We start from the raw sequence: 27,991 nt of genomic DNA, 5'->3' as shown, positions 1-27,991 counted from the left end.
TTATGGTGATGAACACACTGAAGTCGTTTCTTTAATTACCTGAGGGTAGCACAATACACTTCCGGGTGCTAAAAGACTGTCACCGTGTATTTGCAGGCCGAGGGTGAGGCTCTGTACTTTTTGTTTCGAGGAGAGGTGATGTGGCGCCACAACATGGATTGCCGCTCTCTTTCCGGTTCTAAGGGGATGAACTCCTGTTTCATCACCAGTGACGGTGTTCGACAAAAAATTGTCATACTGGCCTCCTAACACACAAGCAATTCCGCCACAGATCATCATTCGTTGCTCTCTACGGTCTTCTGTTAGGTGGCGAGAAACCCAGTGAGCACACACCAACTGGTGGACGAGTGTGTCAGCACTACCAACAGAGATGTCTGGTTGAGCAGCAAGGTGTTTTGATGGTGATCCATCTATCACCTCGAAGGAGGGAGTCCACAAGTCCCAACATCACAGGAAACCCAGCTGTGTGGGGCCAGCCAGCACACAGGGAATCGTACAGGTTCATGCAACCTTGGTTTTATTATGATAGATGTCTCTCCCAATGACTCACTGTGCTTTTGTTCTGTGCCAGGTCTCCGTAGACATTATTCAAGTGCCAAAGAATATTTGCGATGCTCTGGTTTTCTGCAAAGAGAAACTCAAAAGACAGCTAGCTCTCTGCTTGGAACGCACAGCAATTACAGACGCCATTTTGAAGGCTATGTGTGGCACTGCCACCTATCTGGGCTTCATTAAATAACTGGGGCTGGACCAGGAATATTCCAAGATGTTCCACAACAAATTCCACATTTTTCCAACCAAAATTGACTGAGGGAAAAATGTATTCCATTACTTGTTGAACACCCCTGGTATTATGAAGCAAAGAAAGTTATCTAGGCTCTGAGCACTATGGGACTCAACTGCTGTGGTCATAAGTCCCCTAGAACTTAGAACTACTTAAACCTAACTAACCTAAGGACATCACTCACATCCATGCCCGAGGCAGGATTCGAACCTGCGACCGTAGCGGTTGTGCGGTTCCAGACTGTAGCGCCTTTAACCGCTCGGCCACTCCGGCCGGCAGTTATCTACATTTACACATTTTGCAAACTGCGGTTCCTTAAATCTCTCTACATGAAAAGTTTGTTGTTCACCTTTTATGAAAAGTTTGTTGGTCATCTTTATTTCAAAAGATATAACTGAAAATGATGAAAATTACAATTCTGCATCTTGTTCTGACTGATACAGGTTTGTAATTTTTTTTCATCTGCAGTGTCCTGTGACAGTAATGTACTACAGAACCATTTTGAGAAACCCCCCAGAACTAGTAACTCTACTACACATGTATTAGAAGTCACAACATACATAGCCACAGAACTGTGGAAATTCTGGCCTGAGCATTCCACTCAGCTTGAAATTAGAGGGGCATAGTCAGTAAGTGCAGATATCACAAAACACACACAAACTATCAAATTGTAATTTTTCTGTTACACTTACCACAGTTTTATTAGAATTTTCTCGCTTACGGCGCATTTGCTCTCTCCTGTGAAGCAGCTGTGCTCGCCAATTCTCCCATTTTGCTTCATACTCTCTGTACTGTACCTAAAAAGCAAAATATAGAACATTTACCTAAATTCCTTACGAGATGGCAGCCAATTATAATGACAGACATTTCACTTTATTTAAGTTACGCATATTCTTTCATTTCCCTCCAGTTAAGTGCAAGCGATCTTGTTTCCTGTCATTAGTTCAACTAATCTCAGGAAAGTATTTTGACACTCAAAAATGGTGACTTTACATCAGTGTAACACTGCAAAGTTCATTCACAACACACAACTATCATATGATATAAATACAAATACTAACCAATAACAAGAATTTTTTTCCTCTTCCTCCTTTACAACAACTATTAGAAACCTGGAGTATTGGACTAAACAGTCAATTTAATACTGAAATTGTAACAAAGCTCTAAAATACTGGAGGCACCACAGGACTCTTCAGAAAGTTTTTAAATGAAGGACTGTATCTTCAAATTAAGTGTTAAAGTAAACATTTACCTTATCTGGATGGTTGATATTTTGCTCCTTCCATTTGTTGAACTGCTCTTCCCACTGCTTAAACTGTATATCAAAGGCCTTTTCTGCTTCCGATAACTCATCTGGGTTATCCTACGAGGACAAATATCATGTTATTTTTCATATATGTGATTACTTTCTATGTTAAAATATTGAACTGCAAATAAAACTAACATTCCTTTGGCACCTGGCTCCACATTTATGCGAGCTATTATTATACTTTATGTATGCACTGCATGCACTTCTGTATGGCTTGTTTTTGTACTTCATTCTACGTCTGATGAAAATGTATCAAAACACACCAATAAATCAATTTGAGACCAAGACCTTTCACAACTCATTGCGTGCCAATGCTGAATGGTTGCCTGCCTCAAAGATGGATGTATTTCTCTATCGAGTGAAGAAGATTCTTTAAAACGACACCACTAAAAATGTTGCACATATCAGCTTGGAAAGGGGTGAGGTGGAGATGTAGCAGAAAAGGAGGAAAAATAAAAAAAGACTTGTTGGGATGGTGGAACGAGAGCTGCGTAGTGCTGGAATGGGAACAGGGAAGTGGCTGGACAGGTGAGGACAATGACTAACTAAGGTTGAGGTCAGGAAGAGGGTTACAGGAATGTAAGATGTATTGCAGGGAAAGTTCCCACCTGCACAATTCAGAAAAGCTGGTGTTGATAGGAAGGATCCACATGGCACGGGCTGTGAAGCAGTCACTGAAATGAAGGATGTTATGTTTGGCAGTATGTTCAGCAACAGGGTAGTCCGCTTGTTTCTTGGCCACAGTTGGTTGGTGGCCATTCATGTGGACAGACAGCTTGTTGGTTGTCATTTCCACATGGAATGCAGCATAGTGGTTGCAGCTTAGCTTGTAGATCTACATCTACACCTACATACATACTCCGCAATCCACCATACGGTGCGTGGCGGAGGGTACCTCATACCACAACTAGCATCTTCTCTCCCTGTTCCACTCCCAAGCAGAACGAGGGAAAAATGACTGCCTATATGCCTCTTTACGAGCCCTAATATCTCTTATCTTTGTGGTCTTTCCGCGAAATGTAAGTTGGAGGCAGTAAAACTGTTCTGCAGTCAGCCTCAAATGCTGGTTCTCTAAATTTCCTCAGTAGCGATTCACGAAAAGAACGCCTCCTTTCCTCTAAAGACTCCCACCCGAGTTCCTGCAGCATTTCCGTAACACTCGTGTGATGATCAAACCTACCAGTAACAAATCTAGCAGCCCGCCTCTGAATTGCTTCTATGTCCTCCCTCAATCCAAACTGATAGGGATCCCAAATGCTCAAGCAGTACTCAAGAATAGGTTGTATTAGTGTTTTATAAGCAGTCTCCTTTACAGAGGAACCACATCTTCCCAAAATTCTACCAATGAACCGAAGACGACTATCCGCCTTCCCCACAACTGCCATTACATGCTTGTACCACTTCATATCGCTCTGCAATGTTACGCCCGAATATTTAATCGACGTGACTGCGTCAAGCGCTACACTACTAATGGAGTATTCAAACATTACAGGATTCTTTTTCCTATTCATCTTCATTAATTTACATTTCTCTATATTTAGAGTTAGCTGCCATTCTTTACACCAATCACAAATCCTGTCCAAGTCATCTTGTATCCTCCTACAGTCACTCAACGACAACATCTTCCCGTACACCACAGCATCATCAGTAAACAGCCGCACATTGCTATCCACCCTATCCAAAAGGTCATTTATGTAGATAGAAAACAACAGCGGACCTACCACACTTCCCTGGGGCACTCCAGATGATACCCTCACCTCCGATGAACACTCACCATCGAGGACAACATACTGGGTTCTATTACTTAAGAAGTCTTTGAGCCACTCTCATACTTGGGAACCAATCCCATATGCTTGTACCTTAGTTAGGGAGTCTGCAGTGGGGCACCAAGTCATACGCTTTCCGGAAGTCAAGGAATATGGCATCCGTCTGATACCCTTCATCCATGGTTCGCAAGATATCATGTGAAAAAAGGGCGAGTTGCGTTTCGCAGAAGCGATGCTTTCTAAAGTGGTGCTGATGCGTGGACAGCAACTTCTTTGTCTGAAGGAATTTCATTATATTCGAACTGAGAATATGTTCGAAAATCCTGCTACAAACTGATGTTAAGAATATTGGTCTGTAACTTTGAGGATCTGTCCTTCAACCCTTCTTATGTACAGTCACTCGGGACTTTACGTTGGGCAAGAGATTCGCGATAAATGCAAGCTAAGTAAGGAGCCAATGCAGTAGAGTACTCTCTGTAAAACCGAATTGGAATCCCATCAGGACCTGGCAATTTATTTATTTTCAACCCATTCAGCTGCTTCACAACCCCATGGATGTCTATCACTATGTCCTCCATACGGGAATCTGTACGAGACTCAAACGGCGGTATGTTTGTACGATCCTCCTGCGTGAAAGATTTCTCAAATGCTAAATTTAAAATTTCAGCTTTCGTTTTGCTGGCTTCCGTTGCCAGGCCAGACTGATCAGTGAGTGACTGGATGGAAGCCTTTGACCCGCTTACCGATTTTATGTAAGACCAGAATTTCCTTGAGTTTTCAGCAAGATCTTTTGCTAAGGTATGACGGTGGTAGTGGTTGAATGCTTCACACATCACTCTTTTTACAGCAGCACGAATCTCTACTAACTTTTGCCTGTCCTCATTCTCCCGATCTTTCTTGTACCGCGAGTGCAACTGTCTTTGCTTCCTGAGCATTCTCCGGATTGCGCTGTTAAACCACGGTGGGTCTTTTCCGTCCGTAACCCACTTTTTCGGCACATACTTCTCCAATGCATGATTTACAATGTGTTTAAAATTTGCCCATAATTCTTCCACGTCCATCGTACCGGAAGTAAATGAATATTCATTTACTAAGTGGGATGCTAACAACTGCATAACCATAGTCGTAATGACAACATCATGATCACTAATCCCAGCCTCAACACCGACACCGTTGACGAGGTCTGGTCTGTTCGTGGCTACCAGATCACAGAATGTAGACTCCCTTTGAATGATTTTAGAACTGCCACGGTGGAACCTGGTGGCCAGTAATAACACCCCACAATTAACTTTATTTCCCTAGCCCTGTTAAATGTGTCCAGATAACTTCACAATCACACACTACTTCGACCTCAGTAGACACAATATTTTTGTCGACTGCAATGAAGACACCACATCCTACGGTGTCTAACCTGTCTTTCCGATACATGTTCCAACCCTCACTAAATATTTCAGAACTTCCTATCTCAGGGTTCAGCCAGGTCTCAGTCTCGAGAATAATTTATATGACTGGTTTCACTGGTAGCCCTGTGTTTGATGGGATAGGTGATGTTTGTGATCGGACTGGAGTAAGTGGTGGTGGGAGGATGTATGGGACAGGTCTTGCATCTAGGTCTATTACAGGTGTATGAGCCAAGAAGCAAGGGGATGGGAGCAGGGATTGTGTAGGGATGGATGAGTATATTGTGTAGGTTCAGTGGATGGCAGAATACCACTGTGTGTGTGGAGGGGGGGGGGGGGGGGGAGAGGGGGGGGGGTGGAAAAAATGGTGGGCAGGATATTTCTCATTTCAGGGCACGAGAGGTAGTCAAAACCCTGGTGGAGAATGTAATTCAGTTGCTCCAGTCCTGGGTGTACTAAGTTACAAGGGGAATGCTCTGCTGTGGCAGGACAGTGGGACTTTGGGAGGTGGTGGGAGACTGGAAAGATAAGGCATGGGAGATTTGTTTTTACAAAACGTTGGGAGGGTAATTACGGTCTGTGGAAGCTTCAGTGAGACCCTCGGTATATTTTGAGAGGGGCTATCCATCACTGCAGGTGCAACGATCATGGGTGGCTAGGCTGTATGGAAAGAAACTACTTTGTATGGAACGAGTGGCAGCTGTTGAAGTGGAGGTATTACTGGTGGTTAGTAGGTTTGGTATGGACAGAGATACTGATGTAGCCATCTTTGAGGTGGAGGTCAACATCTAGGAAGACAGCTCGTTGGGTTGAGTGTAGGACCAGGTGAAGCAAATGGGGGAGTAGTAGTTGAGGTTCTGGAGGAATGTGAATAGGGTGTCCTCACCCTCAATCCAGCTTGCAAAGATGTCATCAATGAATCTGAACCAGGTAAGGGATTTAGGATCTGAGAGTAACATTATTCCTACTGAACCACACAAACTGCAGTGCAGTATTATTAATGATAATGCCGGTTTCACTCATTAAGCATGCGTCGCACAAGACAACTTTAAGACCAAAACCAGGGACATGGCACAACACAGAAAGTGTTCTTACACACAGTTTATGAGATACGTACGGATATACCGAACATAAAGCTGACTGCATATGCACCACTCAGTTGTCCAGTAATGCAACACACAAGTAAGGCTAAGCAATCCTTGGTTTAAACAGGTCAGTGCTTTGACCTGACAATACCAGACACTTATAAGTAGATCCCATTTTCATGTTGAATCTGAAGCACAGTGCAACTGCTGGAGTAAGTAACAGAAAAAAAATCTTATAACCAAGAATTGAGCATGTAACCTAGAGATCAGTCACAAACAAGATTAGCTACATCATTAAAGCATTGGTTTACTGAGCATGTCTGCTTTATTCGCACTATACAATTTTTGAGTGTGGACCCTGCGCTAAAATTAAAGTGGGAGCTGCTACCCAGTTAACATAATGATCCAAACTGTTCCACTAACATGATGATGTATGTTTTTGGGCACAATATTGTGAAACTACACATTTGTAAAGAGAAACTAAATGTTTAAACAGGTCAGTGCTTTGACCTGACAATACCAGACACTTATAAGTAGATCCCATTTTCATGTTGAATCTGAAGCACAGTGCAACTGCTGGAGTAAGTAACAGAAAAAAAATCTTATAACCAAGAATTGAGCATGTAACCTAGAGATCAGTCACAAACAAGATTAGCTACATCATTAAAGCATTGGTTTACTGAGCATGTCTGCTTTATTCGCACTATACAATTTTTGAGTGTGGACCCTGCGCTAAAATTAAAGTGGGAGCTGCTACCCAGTTAACATAATGATCCAAACTGTTCCACTAACATGATGATGTATGTTTTTGGGCACAATATTGTGAAACTACACATTTGTAAAGAGAAACTAAATGTTTTACTCTCTCTACTTTCCTTCTAAAAAAGTAATTTTAAATTAACTTTTTTCTGTCTCAGTACTCAGCAAGTAGGTTTTTGTAACGATGGTAGAAGGCATTGCGGGCAATAGGGTATTTGACAGTTTTCTAGAAATCATCTTAAATGGTTTATGCCATTTTATGCATGCAACATGCTTTTCTCCTCTTGAATTTTCTTTAAAGAAAGGAGGGGGGATGAAATTCAAATAATCTGAAAGCCCGCTAAAAAGCTCCATTTGAGTCACGTGATGCTTGTGACATCATGGGGAAGCTCCCTGCTCCTTTTGTCATAAAACTCATTCACTGTGATGTCCTGTTTTGGAATTTACATTTGAGAAAATGGGTTACAAATGGTGTGTAGTGGCACTGTACAAATACATCTTTAAAAATTACTGAAAAATTTCTTTCTTAGAGTAATAAAGAATGAGAAGTTGTGTGAAATGCTGTCGCTCTGACCCAGTAAAATGCAAACACACTGATGAACGAGTTCCCTAACTTAATTAAATACATCTTGCACTGGTAAGTTAACATTAATTTGTCTCAGAGATATGCTTTCCCACTGTTGCAAAGGAGGACAGCATTATTCAATGAAATTAAACTACCTGTGAAAATGTCATTATATCCAATATTACATACACTCTTCGGTACCTCAGGTCTATAGAGGTAAACTGTAGAAGTTCATAAGCAGATATCTGTAGGTCACCAATTCTAATTCAGCCTGAAAGAGTATTTTAACTTATTTGTAACACGCCTCAAAACTCCTCTCATATGAAAACCAAGCCACAATAACAAAATTTCACCACACTAATCAGAAAAGTATTGATGGGTTTTCTTGCTGTTTACATGTGCTAACATTTGCAGCTGCTGTTCACAGACTTCACCTTTGAGAAGATTTCTAGTTAATATGACTCCACATTTTTTACTTTACTGGAAATAATGCTTTTTTTTATCTTCCACTGTCCAATTAGGATGTTTATTGTTTAAACTTTTAAAGTTTAAAGTTTCATCATCTTACATAAAGATGAAGTAAGTATTTCAGACACTGACATTAGTTTCCATTCACTAACATCACAGTCCTTACATTTGTGTTACCTGCATATTACACATGCCTTGTATCTCTCCCATACAAAACCTCATCGTCCTTACACCTCGTATTGTGTGCGCATGGTGACACCTTCGCCACTATCCAAAACAGTGAATTGCTTGTACGCAAATTAAATACATTTATCTTCAGTTATTCATTTCTCAGACTAAGATTAATGGGAAGCTATATATAACACATCCCACCATTGAAACAACTGCCACAACTGAGTTCTTATTAATGCTGTTTTCGTATTTTGCCTTAAACTTTTAGAAATGTATGAACCTGTCAGGGTTCAAACCTGGAATTTTCACTTCCACAATTAGATGCTTTTGATCATTGTTCACAACTGATAGTTGACAATCTAGATATAATACATGGACCCACTTGCAAAACATCCTAAAATTCCATAATGTTGAGTGAGTGTAATGATGTTACATAGAGCAGGGAAAGGACGGCCATCCTCGCACATATCGCCGCTCTAAATGGAGTGAAGCACAAATGCATCAACTTTCATAAGGTATCAGCATTCACAAAATTCCTTTCCATTGTTATTTAAAAATTGTAAATGTGTTTTCCATCACTAAACAGCTGAACTGTTTGCAGGTAAAGTACATAAAAGCCTAGTACTTCAGCTAGCACTCTTACAGCACTCGTATAGCTTCATCTTATTCCTTGTCTGTGACATCATGAGAGCTTCAGCCAATAACAGAGCATTTTCAATCACATGACCAAATCTTGAAATTTAATTATTTTTAAGCTTTAATTGCATAAAAATACCACATCTTTGTGAGAATACTGAGCATAAATGCTATTTGAATGTTATAATCCCTCTCAATAACAACAATCTAAACCATGGACAATACGGGATGGAATGTAACAACGTCTGTCTCAGTGGGCGGAGACTGAGGACATGCGTTTGTACGTCGCATTTGCATTAGTGTGTGCATGTATGTATGTTGTCTAATTTTGACAAAGGCCTTGTTGGCCAAAAGCTAATTGTGTGACAGTCTTTTTGTCGTGCCTTTCTGCGGCTCAGCATCTCCCCTATATTGTAACAATCCGAACAATATTTTTAACAAGAATACTTATGACGATGTGATTCAATTTTATTTAGATCAGTCTTACAAAACAGAGCAGCACATTTCACACATGCTCTCGACTATATCTCCTCCTTCCTGTTCCTGGAACATTTCTGCTTATGCAGGTCGTTCACAGAACCTCATTCAAGCTTCTCTTTTCTCCCACGATCTGTCACTTACCATCCCCTCCCAGTGCAGTCTTATGGTTCACGTCATCCTCCACCTGGTCTCTAATCTTGTTCATGGTCTTCCAATTAGTTTTCGTCCAGGTTCTGTCCATTCTAGGGCTCTTCTGTGACGTCATTCTGATCCCATTCTTTTTGAGAGACCAAACAACTTACTCTCCACTTACTCTCCATAGTTTTTAAGGAGTTTGACCTGTAGTGAGTTTTGTATTATTTCAGCGAGGTACTGTGTCACTGGCCGTATGGAATGTGCAAGAGCTCCGTCATGCCAAACCGTGACAGTAAAGGGGGAGGGGTTAGTTTTTGAAAGATCTTTGACGTGCAGCAACATGTACACTGCATATTTTCATATTACGAGAGAATGAATTCGAATTCAATCGAACTCAATGTGAGTTTAGAACGCACTGAAAGAGAGATTGCGATGTGCTGTTGTAGGCCAATCATAGCTCATGTCATGCGATTTCACCAGCCAATGACAGAACATACTCAGAGTTTAGGAAACGTGACTTATCCAGCCAAGAGCAACATCACTGTTAAATAGCGCGAACACACAAATTGGGCTAAGTTAACGGTTTAAATTAATATACATAGTGTAGCTACAAGAAAAACTAAGCTTTCACATATAATATTGGTCATTATTTGTGTGTGACACTTTAAGACATCTTGCTTGAGTAAAATTTTAAATAGTGAATAAATATCTGGTCTTTTGGGCTCGAAATTCTTCAAGTGACTGGTCTTCAAAGTGTTAAGTTTTAAACGACCTTTGATTTAAGAAATTCATCCCACATTCTCACACATAACATAATACATATCAGATAGATTATATAATGGTAAGACAGAGATTTAGGAACCAGGTTTTAAATTGTAAGACATTTCCACGGCCAGATGTGGACTCTGACCACAATCTATTGGTTATGAGCTGTAGATTAAAACTGAAGAAACTGCAAAAAGGTGGGAATTTAAGGAGATGGGACCTGGATAAACTGAAAGAACCAGAGGTTGTACAGAGTTTCAGGTACAGCATAAGGGAACAATTGACAGGAATGGGGGAAAGAAATACAGTAGAAGAAGAATGGGTAGCTTTGAGGGATGAAATAGTGAAGGCAGCAGAGGATCAAGTAGGTAAAAAGACGAGGGCTAGTAGAAACCCTTGGGTAACAGAAGAAATATTGAATTTAATTGATGAAAGGAGAAAATATAAAAACACAGTAAACGAAGCAGGCAAAAAGGAATACAAACGTCTCAAAAATGAGATCGACAGGAAGTGCAAAATGGCTAAGCAAGGATGGCTAGAGGACAAATGTAAGCATGTAGAGGCTTATATCATGAGGGGTAAGATAGATACTGCCTACAGGAAAATTAGAGAGACCTTTGGAGAAAAGAGAAACACTTGCATGAATATCAAGAGCTCAGATGGAAACCCAGTTCTAAGCAAAGAAGGGAAAGCAGGAAGGTGGAAGGTGTATATGGAGGGTCTATACAAGGGCAATGTTCTTGAGGACAATATTATGGAAATGGAAGAGGAGGTAGATGAAGATGAAATGGGAGATATGATACTGCGTGAAGAGTTTGACAGAGCACTGAAAGACCTAAGCCAAAACAAGGCCCCAGGAGTAGACAACATTCCATTAGAACTACTGACAGCCTTGGGAGAGATAGGCCAAACAAAACTCTACCATCTGGTGAGCAAGATGTATGAGACAGGCGAAATTCCCTCACACTTCAAGAAGAATATAATCCCAAAGAAAGCAGGTGTTGACAGATGTGAAAATTACCGGAGGAAATGTTGGACACGTGAGGCAGTACTGACCCTAAGACCTATCTTAGAAGAAAGATTAAGGAAAGGCAAACCTACGTTTCTAGCATTTGTAGACTTAGAGAAAGCTTTTGACAATGTTGACTGGAATACTCTCTTTCAAATTCTAAAGGTGGCAGGGGTAAAATACAGGGAGCGAAAGGCTGTTTACAATTTGTATAGAAATCAGATGGTAGTTATAAAGAGTCGAGGGGCATGAAAGGGAGGCAGTGGTTGGGAAGGGAGTGAGACAGGGTTGTAGCCTCTCCCCGATGTTCTTCAATCTGTATATTGAGCAAGCAGTAAAGGAAACAAAAGAAAAATTTGGAGTACGTATTAAAATCCATGGAGAAGAAACAAAAACTTTTAGGTTCGCCGATGACATTGTAATTCTGTCAGAGACAGCAAAGGACTTGGAAGAGCAGTTGAACGGAATGGACAGTGTCTTGAAAGGAGGGTATAAGATGAACATCAACAAAAGCAAAGCGAGGATAATGGAATGTAGTGGAATTAAATCGGGTGATGCTGAGGGAATTAGATTAGGAAATGAGACACTTAAAGTAGTTAAGGAGTTTTGCTATTTGGGGAGCAAAATAACTGATGATGGTCGAAGTAGAGAGAATATAAAATGTAGACTGGCTATGGCAAGGCAAGCGTTTCTGAAGAAGAGAAATTTGTTAACATCGAGTGTTGATTTAAGTGTCAGGAAGTCGTTTCTGAAAGTATTTGTATGGAGTGTAGCCATGTATGGAAGTGAAACATGGACGATAAATAGTTTAGACAAGAAGAGAATAGAAGCTTTCGAAATGTGGTGCTACAGAAGAATGCTGAAGATTAGATGGGTAGATCACATAACTAATGAGGAGGTATTGAATAGAATTGGGGAGGAGTTTGTGGCACAACTTGACTACAAGGAGGGATCGGTTGATAGGACATGTTCTGAGGCATCAAGAGATCACCAATTTAGTATCGGAGGGCAGTGTGGAGGGTAAAAATCATAGAGGGAGACCAAGAGATGAATACACTAAGCAGATTCAGAAGGATGTAGGTTGCAGTAGGTGCTGGGGGATGAAGAAGCTTGCACAGGATAGGGTAGCATGGAGAGCTGCATCAAACCAGTCTCAGGACTGAAGACAACAACAACAACAACTACTACTACTACTACTACTACTACTAATACTACTACTACAACATAATTCATCTTGCGTGAAAGGAAATTTACTTTGAAAGTAACATTTTCAAGCCATCATTCGTGATACTTTCCCGCGAACTGTTAGGAATAGGTTCGTTTCAGCAGTTGCCTGGGAGCGCCAGAAAAAAAGGCAATACTGTGCGTGTGCAACTACGATGACATAGGAAGCCCGTATGTTTGTTCGTATAAAGCATTAAAGAGATCTTACATTATGTCACAAAAGAAACAGGACACCAGAAGCTACTCAAACAGCATCTCAATTTCGTAAACCACACTAAAAATGCATTATTTGGCTTTAAGTGCACATTCGTATGTTCAAATTCACAATGAAATAAACCCCACCTGATATTGAACTTTTCAATGTGGTTTCTTGGAGTACCAGTATTGTATTATGTTAGGTTCTTCATTATGGCATAATGCCATGAGACGAAAATGTGCACTTGAAATTCAACGAACAGTTGAAACTAGCCAATAGTATCGAATAAAGAACTTTTGTTTCAAATAAATTGAATGACTCAGCAGAAAATTTTAATAAAAGCAAAATATCTTTAGCAAACCGACAACATAACAAAAATAACAAAATAAAAACATCATGTGAAATGCAGATTATCTATACTTTTACTGTAACTAATTTTTATAAATTCACTTATTTTTTCATTCACTGGGCCGCCACTTCAGTTCAACAACAATAACAGTGCTTCATCCAATATTAAGTATTATTACACAGCTTTCTTACAATCTTTGTACACAAGTGAACAGCCAGAGACTACTCACAATCGACACAAGTGATAAAATGTTATACAGAAGAATGAAAGACAAACAATCTGAAATTTGAACGTATCTGTTAGCATACTTGTTATTCTTAGAAACATTACAAGAAGCTCAAATACTTTGTATGATAAAGTAGAGATATCTTGCCTTAACAGCACGTTGGTCTGGCTCCGTCTTATGAGAAGAGTTGTCATCTTGTCCCCATCTACCTCCACCTCCCCTGTCACGTTCACCTCCATACTGGTAATCTCCAGGACGCATCTTCTTGTTGTCACCGCCACCAACATTGGGTGGTGGGTGGGAAAACTGTGGGGGTGGCTCCCCAGTCGCGTCATATGGTCTTTTGCTGCCCACGCCATATCCTCCCATAGCAGTTGTGTCTCCCCAGCCGCCAGTCATCGGTGGTACAGAAGGAGGGGGAGCGGCGGTGACGGGAGGTGGGGGCTGCTGTACAGGAGGGGGCTGTTGCACATGTGGAGGATGTTGGACAGGAGGTGGCTGTTGGACAGGAGGCGGCTGTTGCATAGGTGGCAGTTGGGTGGGAGGCGGCATCGCGTATGGTGTCCCATAGCTGGACGCAGTACTGTAACCTGCCGTCACAGCAGTACCGTACGGATCAGTCATTGGTGGTGGAGGCACTGTAACAGGAGTGGGAGGAGGTGCATCCGGAGGCTTCGGCGCAGCAGTCCTGAAATAGTGAGAAAAACAAATGTCACAACAGATTGCATCAACATGAATAATATGTACAAAAATTGTGGTCTCACTGTAAATATATAAACTGCCCCCCCCCCCCCCCCCCACACACACACACACACACACACACACACACACACACAAACTCCACATGCAGACTTAACAATAGCCAAATAGTGAAAACAGTAAATATCGACATTTGGAAACAAGTTTAGTATGTACGAATGTTTAACTATATTAATGAGAGTTTCTGTTTTGCTGCTGGAATACAGGAATAATGCCAGTTTCAGCTGAAATGTGCAAGATAGCTGAACAAGTAGTTTCTGAGAGGTTTCTTTATGAACGATATTATCTTCTTAATATATCTGGCAATAAAAGAGTACATTTACCTTATAACATTTTCCATGAATGTTAAATGGAAATTTCCTATTTCTACCATGTATAATTTGCAAATCTGATAAATACAACACATCATATGAAACTTTATACTCATTTTGAACAACAAAACTGACTTTTATGTAAATTACATATAAAAAATGGCTGCCTTATCTCCATTAGCCAATGACACGATCAGGCACAACTCTCCCAGCATATGTCAGCTTCCTGAGCCTTGGAGGCACCAAGTCGCTTTAGGTCCATAAATAACAGTGCTCCACCTATATCTTTCTGGTCTAGTGGTTTATACTTGTCGTTGGTAGCAGCTGTTCCTTTGTATACAGGGAATTTTTGCTACATGCAGTCCTTACTGCTATGTATTTTTTGCATCTGGCTCACTGATGATGTAAAATAAGTGAATTGGTTCGCTCGTTTAAAATTCAGTCATCCTGCACGTCATCTTGTTCCACACACTAATACCTCAGGTTCCTTTTTGTTTACATATTAAAATCGAGAAACGAAAGGAACAATAAAGAGAATAAAAACGTGGGAAGGGTAGAGGCTTGGCTGGGACACTGAGCAAGGGCTGCCAAGGGACTCTGGTGGGACCAAAAAGCCGTACGTTACAGGGATGATTAGAAACCACTTTCGCAGGCAAAACATAACATCAGGGCAACTGGTTTGGCATTATCTTCTAGCAACAGAGGTAGCGTGTCAAGAAGATTAAGATGCCACCTCAAAGCAGCCAAATACGGGCAGTCTATGAGTAAGTGGACCATCATCACCAGGCTCTGCATCGGCAGTGAGGGGAGATCCTCATGTCGGCACATCTGAGAATGTGGCCACGGGTCAGCTGAGTGTGGCCAATGCAGAATCAACACAGGATGGTGGACTGCCCACGAGAAGCACAGAGGGAAGATTGCCATGTGGTTATGGTGGTGTTAATTGTCCTCAGTTTGCTTGGAGATATCAGGGCAGCCCATTTCAAGTCATGGACCTCTAGCAATTGATGGTGTATAAAAAACCAAAGATACAGTGCTGTTACCCCCATTTTCAGGGACTGTATCCTGGTGGCCAGCTTGGGCAACCTATCAGTTCACTCATTTCCCGAAATCCCAACAGGACCAGAGATCCAAATGAAAATGACTGGCTGTCCAGCTTGCTGGAAATCAGAGACAAGATCCTGAATAGCTGAACCAATGGGTTGAGAGAGTAGCTTTGGTCTATAGTTTGAAGGCTGGCACTACAGATTAGGATACTCTTGCCAGTGCAAGAACGAACATGGCAAGGGCTAGTTTAATGGCCACCAACTCAGCACTGAAGATACTACAGCCGTTTTGCAGAGAGTGTAGTTCACTGCACTGTGCATGTATGTACGCAAAGCCTGTTTGTCCATCAACTGTAACCATTGGTGTATACCACTTCCAAACTTGAATATGCTTCAAGGACAGCCAAGAACAGGTGGCAAAAAACTGTGAAGTCAACAGAATCTTTGGACCGAACAAGACAGCAAGACAAATCTGAGGTCAGGGGACAAGCCATAGGGGCAGATGCTACGTCTTCCCAACTAGAGGCGACAGTGGAGGATGTTGCAGTTCTGAACAGAGACACTGTACGCATGCAGCAATTGTAAAGCCAGTTCTGGATCGCTGCTGAGAGACATGGACACAGTAGTTGGAATGTCCAGAGAAGCTATAAATGTGTATAATGTAATTTAGCAGCTGTTTTTGGCACCTGATAGGCAACAGATGGGCTCCAGCCTTGATCAGAGGGCTGTTCACAGGGCCCCTCACATGTCTGACCCCACAATGTTGAATAGGGTGCAGAATCCGCAATGCTGAGGGTGGTGCTGAACCATATGCACGACTCCCATAATCAAGACGGAACAGAATCAACAAACCAGGGCTTTGTGGAGCTGCAGAAGGCTAGAGCGTCTGCACCCCAGCTAGTGCTACTGAGGCAGCGAAGCATAGTGAGGTGTCGCCAGCACTTTCAGTTAAGTTGGTGCAGGTGGGGAAGCCAAGTCAGCCAGGAATCAAAGACCAGTCCCAAAAAGTGGTGTATCTCAACTACAAGAACAACCGATTGTCTAGGTAAAGCTCTGGGTATCAGTGGGCAATATGATGGCGATGTAAGTGCATGACACGAGTCTCGGTGTCTGAAAATGAAATCCCATGGTGAGAGTCCATGACTGCACCTTTCATATGGCACCCTACAGGCAACACTCGGCAAAACCCATACCAGAAGAGTAATAATAAAAGCAAAAATTGTCTACATATAAGAAGGACAATACCTCAAAGACCCCACAGCCACTGCTAGACCACTGATTGCCACCAGGAGGGGGGGGGGGAACGTTCTCTTGGATATGGGGGGTACTGAGGTAAGCACCCACTTGATCCGGGAACGTACAGTGCAATAAGAAGTTATTGATAAAAATCAGGAGTGGACGCCGGAGATCCCACTCTCGTAACAAAGTAAGTGCGGGGTGATGCCATGTCATGACATAATCATCTCGTAGGTCAAAAAAGATAGCGATGAAGTGCTGGCGATGTGCAAAGGCCATCCAGATGGTGGACTCTAGGTGAACCAAATTACCGGCAGTGGAGTGGCATTTGGAAAACCCGCCCCGAGATGCAGCTAAAAGCCCTCAAGATCCAAGGAGCCAACACCGCTTCTTGTTCACCATGTATTTGAGATGGGATCTCAGCCTCTTTGCAGATCTAATTAAAGAGGCGAATGAAGTGACTCTGAAAATCTACTGAGAGATTTTTTTAAGCATTTGGCTGTGGATGTGGTCTGGCTCTGGGGCCGTATCAGGGCACTGGAGAGTTCCCATTCACTGAATGAAGCGTTACATGCCTCCAGGTGGCAAGTAGTAAAAGATAAGTGCATTCACTCCACCTGCTCTTTTATGAGCCGAAAGGCGGGATGGTATTTCTCAGACACAGATGCGTGAGCATAATGCTCAACAAAATGTTCAGTGGTAGTGTCTGAATCAATATAACAGTGACATCTAAGGAAATAAATGGCACACCTGCAAGGTACTGGAAACCAGAGGGGTCCGATCTTTGCCCCTACCTGTGATGGGGAGGCACGTGATCATTCCCAGGATTCCTGCCTTCGTCATTTTATGAGGTAGCAGACATGGGCACAGAGCTTTTACGGGCAATGAGGTGCTCCAGTGAAGGATGCCACTTATGATTTTGGAGAGCCTTAGCGACCTCTGGGGTCCACCAGGGTACCGTTGTCCGATAGGGGATCCCAAGGAAGAGAGAATGGCTTGGTTGGCTGCCAAAAGAATGTCTGCCATTGTATGCCGAACAGCCACATCGATACTGCCTTGCAATGGGGAAGTGAACCCATCCCTGTCAACATTACAGAGAACCCATCTGGGCAAGTTATTCATTACCTGTGACTTTTATTGTTCAAACTTTCTGTCTGTGACAAACACAACAGTCCTCTACTCCCTCAAATATAAATGAAATAGCAATGGTGATTACAGCCTTACACCCTTCTTAATTTCAGTCTATTGTACTGTTCTGTCAGTGCTGACTTCTCCAGTTCACATCACATAAATGGAAATAAATTAAGACGTTAAGAACGAAAAACTTTATTTTACATCAACAAAAGCCTTCTTCACATATTAAATACGGTGTATGTTTCCCTAAATCTGCTGTCTGCTACTGGTTGCGACTTCCCCTCATTCTTTTAAAATCAAACTTGTCCTCTCCAAATATAACAATATCCATTTTCATTCTTCAATAAACTACTCATGCGATTACACTTTACTCTCTCTACATCTACATATATACTCCGCAAGCCACCATATGGTGCATGGCAGAGGGTACCCTGTACTATCTAATCAATCCCTGATTAGTCAAGCCTGTCGGTAATGCAGCCAACATCCAAGCTAGTTGCTCAAGCAGAAATGATGTGCACAAAACCAATTATTGTGGGCCACAATGTTGTCAGTTAATTATGAAACAATGCTGTACACATCTGACGATATGGTTCTCTCTATAGTTCAGCATCATAGCTTTTAAAAGGAAACACGTTGCGCTACACCTCAAGCAGAAACTTGAAATTTTGGGTAAGTTCTTTGCAGAAAGCCATTGCTGCCGAGTGCAATGATATATGAGCAACTATTTATGTCATCAAAAAGAAAGATGTTACTTGACAGTACACAACCCAAATGGAGAGAGTGAAATGGCAAAAACAACAACAATGCAGTAAAGGAATTCCACTCAGCGGCCCAAAAGGAAAAAGAGCTGAATTTAACAAACAATTTGATGGCAGTTACTTGCTTGCAGCAAGCGAGGGTTGGCAATTAAACTGGGAAAAACAATACGACTTATAGCAGCTGACAGTCACTGGGAAAGCCCCTCAGCTAAGGAAAAATATGAAGCAAAATTTGTAAAGAAGAAACAGAAGGTGACCGATATTTTACAGATGAAGAAGTAAAATAATCAAAAGCGTGTAAAGAAGTAGAAAGTGATGAAGACTTAAGGAGACAGCATGAAGATTTCAAACATTGCTGCTGCTAAGATGCAGACATACTGGATTACTTTAGCAACCAATTGGATACATGCAGCCCCCGTGTAATGCTCGTACAGTGGTTGTGCAAGACAGCATGCATTAAAACTTCAGAGCATATTTTGTAGTGAGTGGAACTGCTGTATACATACTCTAAGACTCAAGTTTTCTGTGGAAATGAATTATCCTCGGATATAATACAATGTAGTTCCTGTGTGTTTAAATTGAAGACAATCTCAATAATTTGGCCCTTCCACTAATCCGGCACCAAATTTGTGTAAGAAATGGCCAGAAGACTCTAGTGTGGCACTTGAGTGATTGCACTAATTTTCACACTTATTCATACCTGCTTTCTTCAGAAGCAGAATAGTTATAATTTTTTTTTAAGATCATGACGTAACTTCTCCAGTTACATCAATTTTCTTCATGGGTCTGTAGTGTTCACACCTGCCAATTTTATTTCATTGGTACCTAGTTATTTGTGCCTTCCTAGTTAATCCTAAGCTTTTTTGAATTTCATAAATAAGTACTGAATCTTCCCTAGAATCAGGTTACGTCAAGTAATTTTCAACTGGCCTAATTTATTCCGGGCAGATATAAAGTATTGTTCCCATCCTACCAAATTATTTTCAGCTTCCTTTACCCATTTACCCTTTTCACCTCGCAGCAAGCTTGCGTAAATTTCCAGATCATTTATTTTTTGTGTGATGTATCCTACTATTGTTAACTGCCACATTTGGTACATCTCTTGTGGCCATTTCACAGGTCTCCTGCACCAATTATAGGTTATTTTCCTGTGTTAAAAACATGGTTCGGATTGTTGTCATTCTACAATACCGCAGTGCCTGTGTTATTCTGATTACAATGTAAAGTTTCTTTGGACATGCATGTATGTCGAAAGGAACAGGCACTGCGGCGACTGCAGCCATTACGAAATCCATTAAGTGAATTTGCAATTGCGAATAAGGACAACCATCAGCTGCAGAATGGAATGATGACAATAAAAATTTGTGCCAGACTGGGACTCAAACCAGGATTTCTTGCTTATCGCGAGCAGTTGTCTTCCCATTTGGCTATCTGTGCACGACACACAGACAGACCTAAACTTCAACATGTCGTAACCGTGCGTCTACAACCTGTGATCGTAGATCCATTACATATATTTCCGTACAAGTCAGACATTGTATTTGAAAGTCTCTTGCCAGGTATCCGCAGGTAAATACAATATTGCAGTGCCTGTGTTATTCTGATTATGAGGCAAATTTCCTTCAAACATGCATGCGCATCCAAAGGACTTTCAAATACAACCTGTACGAGAATATACATTGGAAGTGATGACTCTGCATTTTATGTAGGCTGGCGGGATTGCTGTTTGGTGCTTTTTTGCAAAATTTGTTGCCATATTTTTGCAAATTTGGTGCTTTTTCTGGCAATTTTCATATTACTTTTTGTGTAATTCAGCATGCCACCGCCCCTCCCCATCCCGCAAGAAGTCGGTATTACTTTTTCACCAAATTTACCAGTTTTTCTGCCAAATTCAGTGTTACTTTTGCCAAATTTAACCTTTTTTTTGCCAAACTCTGTGTTTTTTATTTTGGGAACTTTGTGTTTTTTTGGCATAATTCTGTGTTTTTGGCAAAATTATGTGTTATTTGTATGTCACATCAAAGTTTGTTGCAGGGCAAATGAGCCGCAAGTTTAAGACCATACATGAAACTCAGACTTGAGAAGATTAGAAGTCAAATTGGAGTTTCAACATTCAGCAATTATCAGTTTTGAATACTGGTGTCAGTAAACTTCCAGTCTCAGATTTATAACATTTTTCATCATCATCATCATCATTTATGACTGATTATGCCTTTCAGTGTTCAGTCTGGAGCATAGTCCCCCTTATAAAATTCCCCCATGATCCCGTATTCAGTGCTAACATTGGTGCCTCTTCTGATGTTAAACCTATTACTTCAAAATCATTCTTAACCGAATCCATGTACCTTCTCCTTGGTCTACCCTGACTCCTCCTGCCCTCTACTGCTGAACCCATGAGTCTCATGGGTAACCTTGCTTCTTCCATGTGTGTAACATGACCCCACCAGTTAAGCCTGTTCGCCCTGACAGCTACCTCTATAGAGTTCATTCCCAGTTTTTCTTTGATTTCCTCATTGTGGATATCCTCCTGCCATTGTTCCCATCTACTAGTACCTGCAGTCATCATAGCTACTTTCATAACCTTAACCTCAACCTTATTGATAAAGTAACCTGAATCCACCCAGCTTTCACTCCCATACAACAAAGTTGGTTGAAAGATTGAACGGTGCACAGATAACTTAGTCCTGGTACTGACTTCCTTCTCGCAGAAGAGAGTAGATCGTAGCTGAGCGCTCACTGCATTAGCTTTGCTACACCTCGCTTCCAGTTCTTTCACTATGTTGCCATCCTGTGAGAATATGCATCCTAAGTACTTGAAACCGTCCACCTGTTCTAACTTTGTTCCTCCTATTTGGCACTCAATCCGTTTATATCTCTTTCCCACTGACATTACTTTCGTTTTGGAGATGCTAATCTTCATACCATAGTCCTTACATTTCTGATCTAGCTCTGAAATATTACTTTGCAAACTTTCAATCGAATCTGCCATCACAACTAAGTCATCCGTATATGTGAGACTGCTTATTTCGTGTTCACATGTCTTAATCTCAGCCAGCCAGTCTATTGTTTTCAACATATGATCCATAAATAACATTTTTATACAGAAAAATTACACATTACACAATATCTCATAAAAAACAATTTCCTGTTATTTTCTAAACCCGTTGACTTTGTGAAATTTTCCTGTCTCTATGCATAAGCTAAGTATTGCACCGGGGATGGTCACAAGGGTAGAAGCCATAGGGTACAGAGACGGGTGCAGAAGGAGCATAGAGTCTGGCAAGGATACTGCGGGGTTTGGGAGGGCGATGAAAAGCTATTGTAGGTGTAGTGGGCAAAAGTCAGACAAAACAGATCTCATTTCAGGCTGTGATTTTAAAAAGTCATGGCCTTATCAAAGTAACTGATACATTCAATATTCAATGCCAGGATACTACTGAGTGAGGAGCGTTGTATTCTTAAGTTGCTTTGTGGAGGGATCAGCAGTACCAGCATAACAAGTGATGACTCTGCATTTGATGTAGGCTGGCGGGGATTTTAAATCTCATCCGGTGGAGTCCCCAAGAATCAGTCTCTACTCCTGATCCCATCCAGTAGACACCCCTGATCCAGGGTTCTGGGCAACTTTTCCAAACTCTACCCCTTCTCGTAAATCTCATCAGTCCTTTTCCTTCACCCCTCTTCCTTCCCCTTCAAACCTTCTGACAGAAAAAGGGGCCGCTGGCAACGAAACCTGTAAACTCATACCTTTACGTGTACGTTCTCCTGCCACTACTTGATGAGTTGATTTTTTTATTTAGGCAATTACTTATAATATCATAATCCGTTACTTAAGAATAGACACCAGTATCAGAACAGACCTGTACGGATCTGTAATCGAAGCAGTGGTCGTAGCAGTAGTGTCTGCAGTTTCCTCAGGTGGTGGGGGTGGAGCTGGTGCAACTGGAGGCTTAGTATCTGGGGGCGGCAGAGGCGGCGGCGCAGCCACTTCCGGCGGTGGCATTGTCGGTGGCGCAGCTGGAGTTACTGTTGCAGCAGGAACTGGCGTTGTTCCCATGGCTGCCATCGATTCGTGATACTGTGACAGGATAAAATAGTCACGTTTACTGTAATGCTATTAAGTCAACAGAGAGAAGAGTAAAGCTAAATCGCCAACCTGGCAACACGGATGTGGGGCTTCCCAGAGGAAATTAAACAATAAATTGTGTTGCAATACTACAGTCTCACTCTGAATGACAACTGAGAGTTAGTTATGCATCATCAAACTTCTGGTTGTTTACAGATAAAGCTTTAGACCTTTCATAAATAAACTTAAAAAATACAATGTCACAGTCCAACAGTTGCTAGTCTTGCAATGCCATGGATAATGTTAACACTATTGTTGATTACAGTAGATTTCAATTAAAATGTAACAAGATAAGAGAAACCAGTAGTAGTTCACAAGATTGTCAGAAAGATGCTATGTAACTCTTGGAGAAACTACAGCAATGGCTACCATAATGTTGTTCCCAGGATTTCATACACTACCTTAAGAGCACACTTCCTCAATGAAGAGCATATAGCATACTTTCAGTACAATGAGGTAGAGTCTTTCAACTGTTCACATCATTTTGAGAAGGTAGCGGAAATACTGAGAGTGAGTGCGGAAATACTGAGAGTGAGTGCAACGTCCTTACTGACGAGATCCTTCTAACTACCCCACCACAAAAGAAATGGTACTGCTTACATTAGCGAGAACTATTTGATACCGTGCACAGGTGTGAAACTGTTTTTAGATTTCAAACCTCATCTTTACATTGTGAGAAGTCCCATCAAAGTCAATAAAGTTTTCTGTAGTCAACCAGCAGCTGCTTCATATGTGTTATTGGACTCCGCCTGGCGTTTCGTCTATCACTGCTGGAGACACCACCAGAGACTTTAACAATTCACAAAGCAGTTACAAGCTCAGCAATTTGAACACTCTATACGTATCCACACATCACACACTGCTACCAAAGACTGTAGAATCGCACTTATGTATGCTAAGAAGCTTGGTGTGGGGAAGAGCTGACTGTTTTATTTAGTGCTCAGGCCCACAACTTGGCTAATTTCAGTTGTACTTCTGTTCTGTTGAAAGTGTTTTCATGCTTTTGTATTTCTATGGCCTATCTGCATCTCCTAATGTAACGATTACACAGGCTAAAGGAAAAAAAAAATTTTTTAATTTATTTTTACTTTGAGAGCTGATCTTTATAGATTTTATGAGCTGAATCCAAATCTTGCCTTATTATTTTTTTTTATATCACCTATAGTTTTTGGAGCAATATGCTTTTTATTATATAGTATAAACATCCCACACTATACAGTGAACAGGGAAATTAATGAAATGCTTTGTTACAACATAAGCATGGTTTGTATTTACAGTAAGCTACTTAAAACAAAGACGTGTGTTAATAGAGGTTTCACTTGTCAGCTGGAATTGGTTTGTATTTTCTTTCTCTTTTTTCTTTGAAGCTTCTTGTGTAGCTTCTTCTACGATGAGTTGCTTGTTGAACTTCCCGGTGAAGTGACCAACAGTAGTCCCCCTTCATGTTGGGGTTCCAGCGGCCTTGGTAGCGTTTTTCCATCACTTTAATGTCCTGGTGAAAGCGCTCTCCTTGCTCCTCACTAACATCTCCCATACTGTCTGGGAAGTAATCAAGTTGACTGTTCAAAAAGTGAACTTTCAGGTTCATCAAATATCCTCAAGTTTTAAACTTCTTTAACATTGTAGCTACAATAGAAACATATTCTGGGTCTTTTTCATGTCGTAGGACTTTGTAACGACTTGCTTTCGAAAGGAGTTTGACTCAGTTCCGCACTGTTGCTTGCTCAAAAAAGTGCGCACTTATGGTCTATCAGATGACATATGCGGTTCGATAGACAGTTTCCTAACAGACAGAGAGCAGTATGAATGGGGCGACTTTGACAGAAACAAGTGTAACTTCAGGTGTGCCCCAGGGCAGTGTAATAGGTCCACTGCTTAAACAATGAGGATTTGCAGAAAATAAATGCGTGGTGTAATGAGTGGCACATATCACACAATATTAGTCAGTGTAACCTACTGTGTATAACAAGGCGAAAGTCCCCATTAATGTACAAGTACAAAATAAATGCCCAGTCTTTGGAAGCGGTAACATCCATCAAGTATCTGGGTGTGACTATTCGAAATTATCTCAAATCTGCATCCAGTCTTATCAGATTACCCAAGTAACGGGCAAGGCGAACTCTAGATTGTGGTTTATTGGTAGAATCCTGAATCAATGCAGTCCTTCAACAAAGGAAATTGCTTACAATATGTTAATTCATCCAGCCTTAGAGTACTGTTCGTCTGTATGGGACCCTTACCAGTTGGGTCCAATTCAAAAGATTGAGAAGGTCCAAAGAAGAGTGGCAAGACTCATAACTGGTACATCTAGCCATCACGAGAGCATTACAAATCTCACAGAAAGTATGAATTGGGACACACTTGCAGACAGATGACGCGCTAAACCGAAGGGGCTGCTCACTAAATTCCGAAATCTGATCTTCGCCAAGGATGTAGAGCAGGGGCGGGCAGGAATCCTGCACGTGTGCAGGGCACTTGCACGCGTGCAGTTAACAGGTGTTCTGCATGCACACAGGGGCAAGCTGGCCACCCGCTTCTCTCCCCTCCCCACCATACCGTCTCTCCACTCATTCCTCTGTAATGCAGTTTGTTTCCTAGCTTGCTTTCTTGAATGAAGGAATAAGGTTAGTAGGAGTGCTTGAAAGAAATCATGGTTTGAAAGAGTGCCTTTTACCTATGACACATTTTATTTATCACAGGTGGAGTTTACAAGACGTTTAATGTCTGGAACAAAATTTCTACATACAGACAAACGCAAACAGTTGCGCAAATTTTCATCACTGATGTTTGCTCTTAACCGAGACTTATTAATTTTCATAACATAAAAAAATCTCTCACAAACATATGTCGAGCCAAACGCTGACAGTATCTTCGCGGCTTCATGATGGAGACCACGAAACTCTTGCTGTGGAAAGTCGTCACAAAAGTCTATTACACGTCTTGCCAAAAGGAACTTGTCTCTCAGACGAGAATTACACTGTAGATCTATTAATTCCATTTGCAAATTGGGATGAATATCATCTACAGAAACAGCAAATGGTCTCGAGAACCATTCAAACGCTTGGGATAAATATGATATATCCCCAAATCGCTTGAGAAATTCCTGTTTTATTGCGCTAAGTACAGAAACATATTCTTTGCAATTCTGTTCTCGCACAGTTGACAGAGTAGGGAAATGGACTGTGTTCCCTGACGAGAGCTGTCTTTCCCACAGCTCAAGATTGCTAGTGAAAGCTTTCACCTTTTCAGCCATTTCACAAATTAGCTGATTTTCTCCTTGTAAAGTTGTGTTCAATGCATTCATGTGTCCGGTAATGTCCACTAAAAATGCGAGGGCGGCAACCCACTCTGGATCTTCTAACTTGGGGTCGTGCCTTCTTTTGTCCTTTAAAAACTGATTTACTGGTATTCTCAGCTCAAAAAATCTTTTGACTACATTACCACAGCTAAGCCAGCGGACTTCACTGTGGTATGGTATGTCACCGTACTCTTCCCCAATTTCAGCTAAGTATGTGTGAAACTGTCTATGTCTATGCCCGTGGCATCTCAAATACTTAACTGCCCGAATAACCACTTGCATGACGTCCCCCAGTTTTGCTGCTTTTGCACAGAGTACTTCTTGGTGCAAAATACAATGGATGCTGTACAATGATTCTTCTGTACGCTGGAGCTTTTTTCTTAGTAATCCAACAAATCCTATTTGTTCCCCTTTCATTGCAGGTGCTCCGTCTGTTGTCACTGACACCAAACGTTCCCAGTTTAAGCCAGCTGAATCGACAGCTTCATCAACGGCTTTTAGGATGTCAGCGCCGGTGGTCGTGCTTTTTAAAGATATCATATCTAAAAAATCCTCTGTTATGTGCAGAGCAGTGTCCACACCGCGGACATAAATCACTAATTGCGCGGTGTCTGAAATATCTGTGGACTCATCAAGTGAGGTGGAAAATGCAATAAACTCCTGCACTGCACTCCTTAATTGATGTTATACGTCACCTGCCATGGCACTTATACGATGACTTCAGTCCGCCGAGAAAGAGTGATAGCTCGAAACTGATTTACATTCAATGGACAAAGTAAATCAGCAGCGTCATTGATGCACTCCTTTATAAACTCACCTTCAACAAATGGTTTTCCAGCTCTCACTATATTAAGCACAATCTTATAACTTGCACGTACCGCTGGGCTATCATTGTTGTCGTCCTGAAAAACTGAAAACAGTGCTCCATAAAATGTAAAATCAGTTAGATGAGAGACACGACGAAAGAAAGTTGCAGATCTCTCGTGACAACAGCAACTTACGTCAGATTCACCTAGTATCGTCAGATCGCTCTTCTTAAGTTCAGTCAATTTCCTCATCCGCTCAGAGTCCGACAATAAATTGTACTCGTCCTTGTGAAATCCATTACAATGGCGTTCAATACTAAACTTCCGCTGACCAGCGAGAATACTGCCACATATTAAACATTTCGAATTTTCACGTTTTTGTACAAAGAAAAATTGATTCTCCCATTCCTTTTTAAAAGATAGCAAATCTCCACTTCTCCGTTTCCTTGATTCACTCTGCATTTTCCGGTACTTCAAATAGAACGTTCACTACGTAGTGGTCGCTTTGCATCAACTTCCGCAGCTTAGCCTGGTACTACACTGCCGGAATCTGCCGGCTGTCGCCACTGCCCCATTCGAAGATTGCACGCGAGCAGCACATGTGCAGCGCTGTGGGCACAATGGTAACCAATCAAAGATAAGGGAAATTAGAGCTCTTACTGAGGCATTCATACAGTCTTTTCTTCCCCTCGCGCGATCCACCAGTAGAACAGAGGGAGGTGGGGGTGGGGAATATGACTGTGGCGCAAATTGTGCCCTCCACCACACACTGCTTGGTGGCTAGCGCAGTGTAGATGTAGATACCCATGCTTCCTTCTCATTTAAGATCATTGTGGATTCAAAGTTAACATCAAACATCAAATTTCTAATGTCAGGTCTGACAAAGAAGTCTTCTTTTAGTTTAACTTCTGAGAAGTGTGAAAATTTTTGGCAGAGATACTTAAAACATGGTCCATCTTTAGGCAAAGCCTTTACAAACTGTTTCATTAGGCCCAACTTTGTATGTAGAGGCGGTAGGAGTGTGTTTTTTGGATCTACAAGGTTTTTGCATAGAATGTTCTTCTCACCAGGTTTTAAAGACTCCCTCACAGGCCAGTTCTTTCTGCACCAGTGTTGGTCCCTAGCCCTTACTGTCCCATTCACACAAGAAACATGGAAATTTGGTAAAGCCAACTTGCTGACCTAGG

The 27,991-nt window shown here is 41.5% G+C and overlaps 1 protein-coding gene across 10 annotated transcripts in view; it reads right to left on the bottom strand.

Moving 5' to 3' along the window:
* Nucleotides 1-27,991, bottom strand: part of LOC124717235 (YLP motif-containing protein 1) — a 404,334-nt gene that overhangs the window by 325,697 nt on the left and 50,646 nt on the right. For all 10 annotated transcript variants that reach the window (XR_007005724.1, XR_007005722.1, XR_007005723.1 and 7 more), the window contains exons 6-9: nucleotides 22,435-22,652; nucleotides 13,475-14,015; nucleotides 2,037-2,147; nucleotides 1,477-1,581 (exon numbers count right to left, since the gene is read on the bottom strand). Coding sequence is in view for 5 of the 10 variants with exons in the window: in XM_047244037.1 (XP_047099993.1) it covers nucleotides 1,477-1,581; nucleotides 2,037-2,147; nucleotides 13,475-14,015; nucleotides 22,435-22,652 (975 nt within the window). In the remaining 5 variants the exon portion in view is untranslated. The remainder of the gene's footprint in view (nucleotides 1-1,476; nucleotides 1,582-2,036; nucleotides 2,148-13,474; nucleotides 14,016-22,434; nucleotides 22,653-27,991) is intronic.

The sequence above is a fragment of the Schistocerca piceifrons genome, chromosome 9 (genome assembly GCF_021461385.2).
Source record: "Schistocerca piceifrons isolate TAMUIC-IGC-003096 chromosome 9, iqSchPice1.1, whole genome shotgun sequence".
Lineage (NCBI taxonomy): Eukaryota > Metazoa > Arthropoda > Insecta > Orthoptera > Acrididae > Schistocerca > Schistocerca piceifrons.
This window is presented reverse-complemented; position numbering and strand designations above follow the sequence as displayed.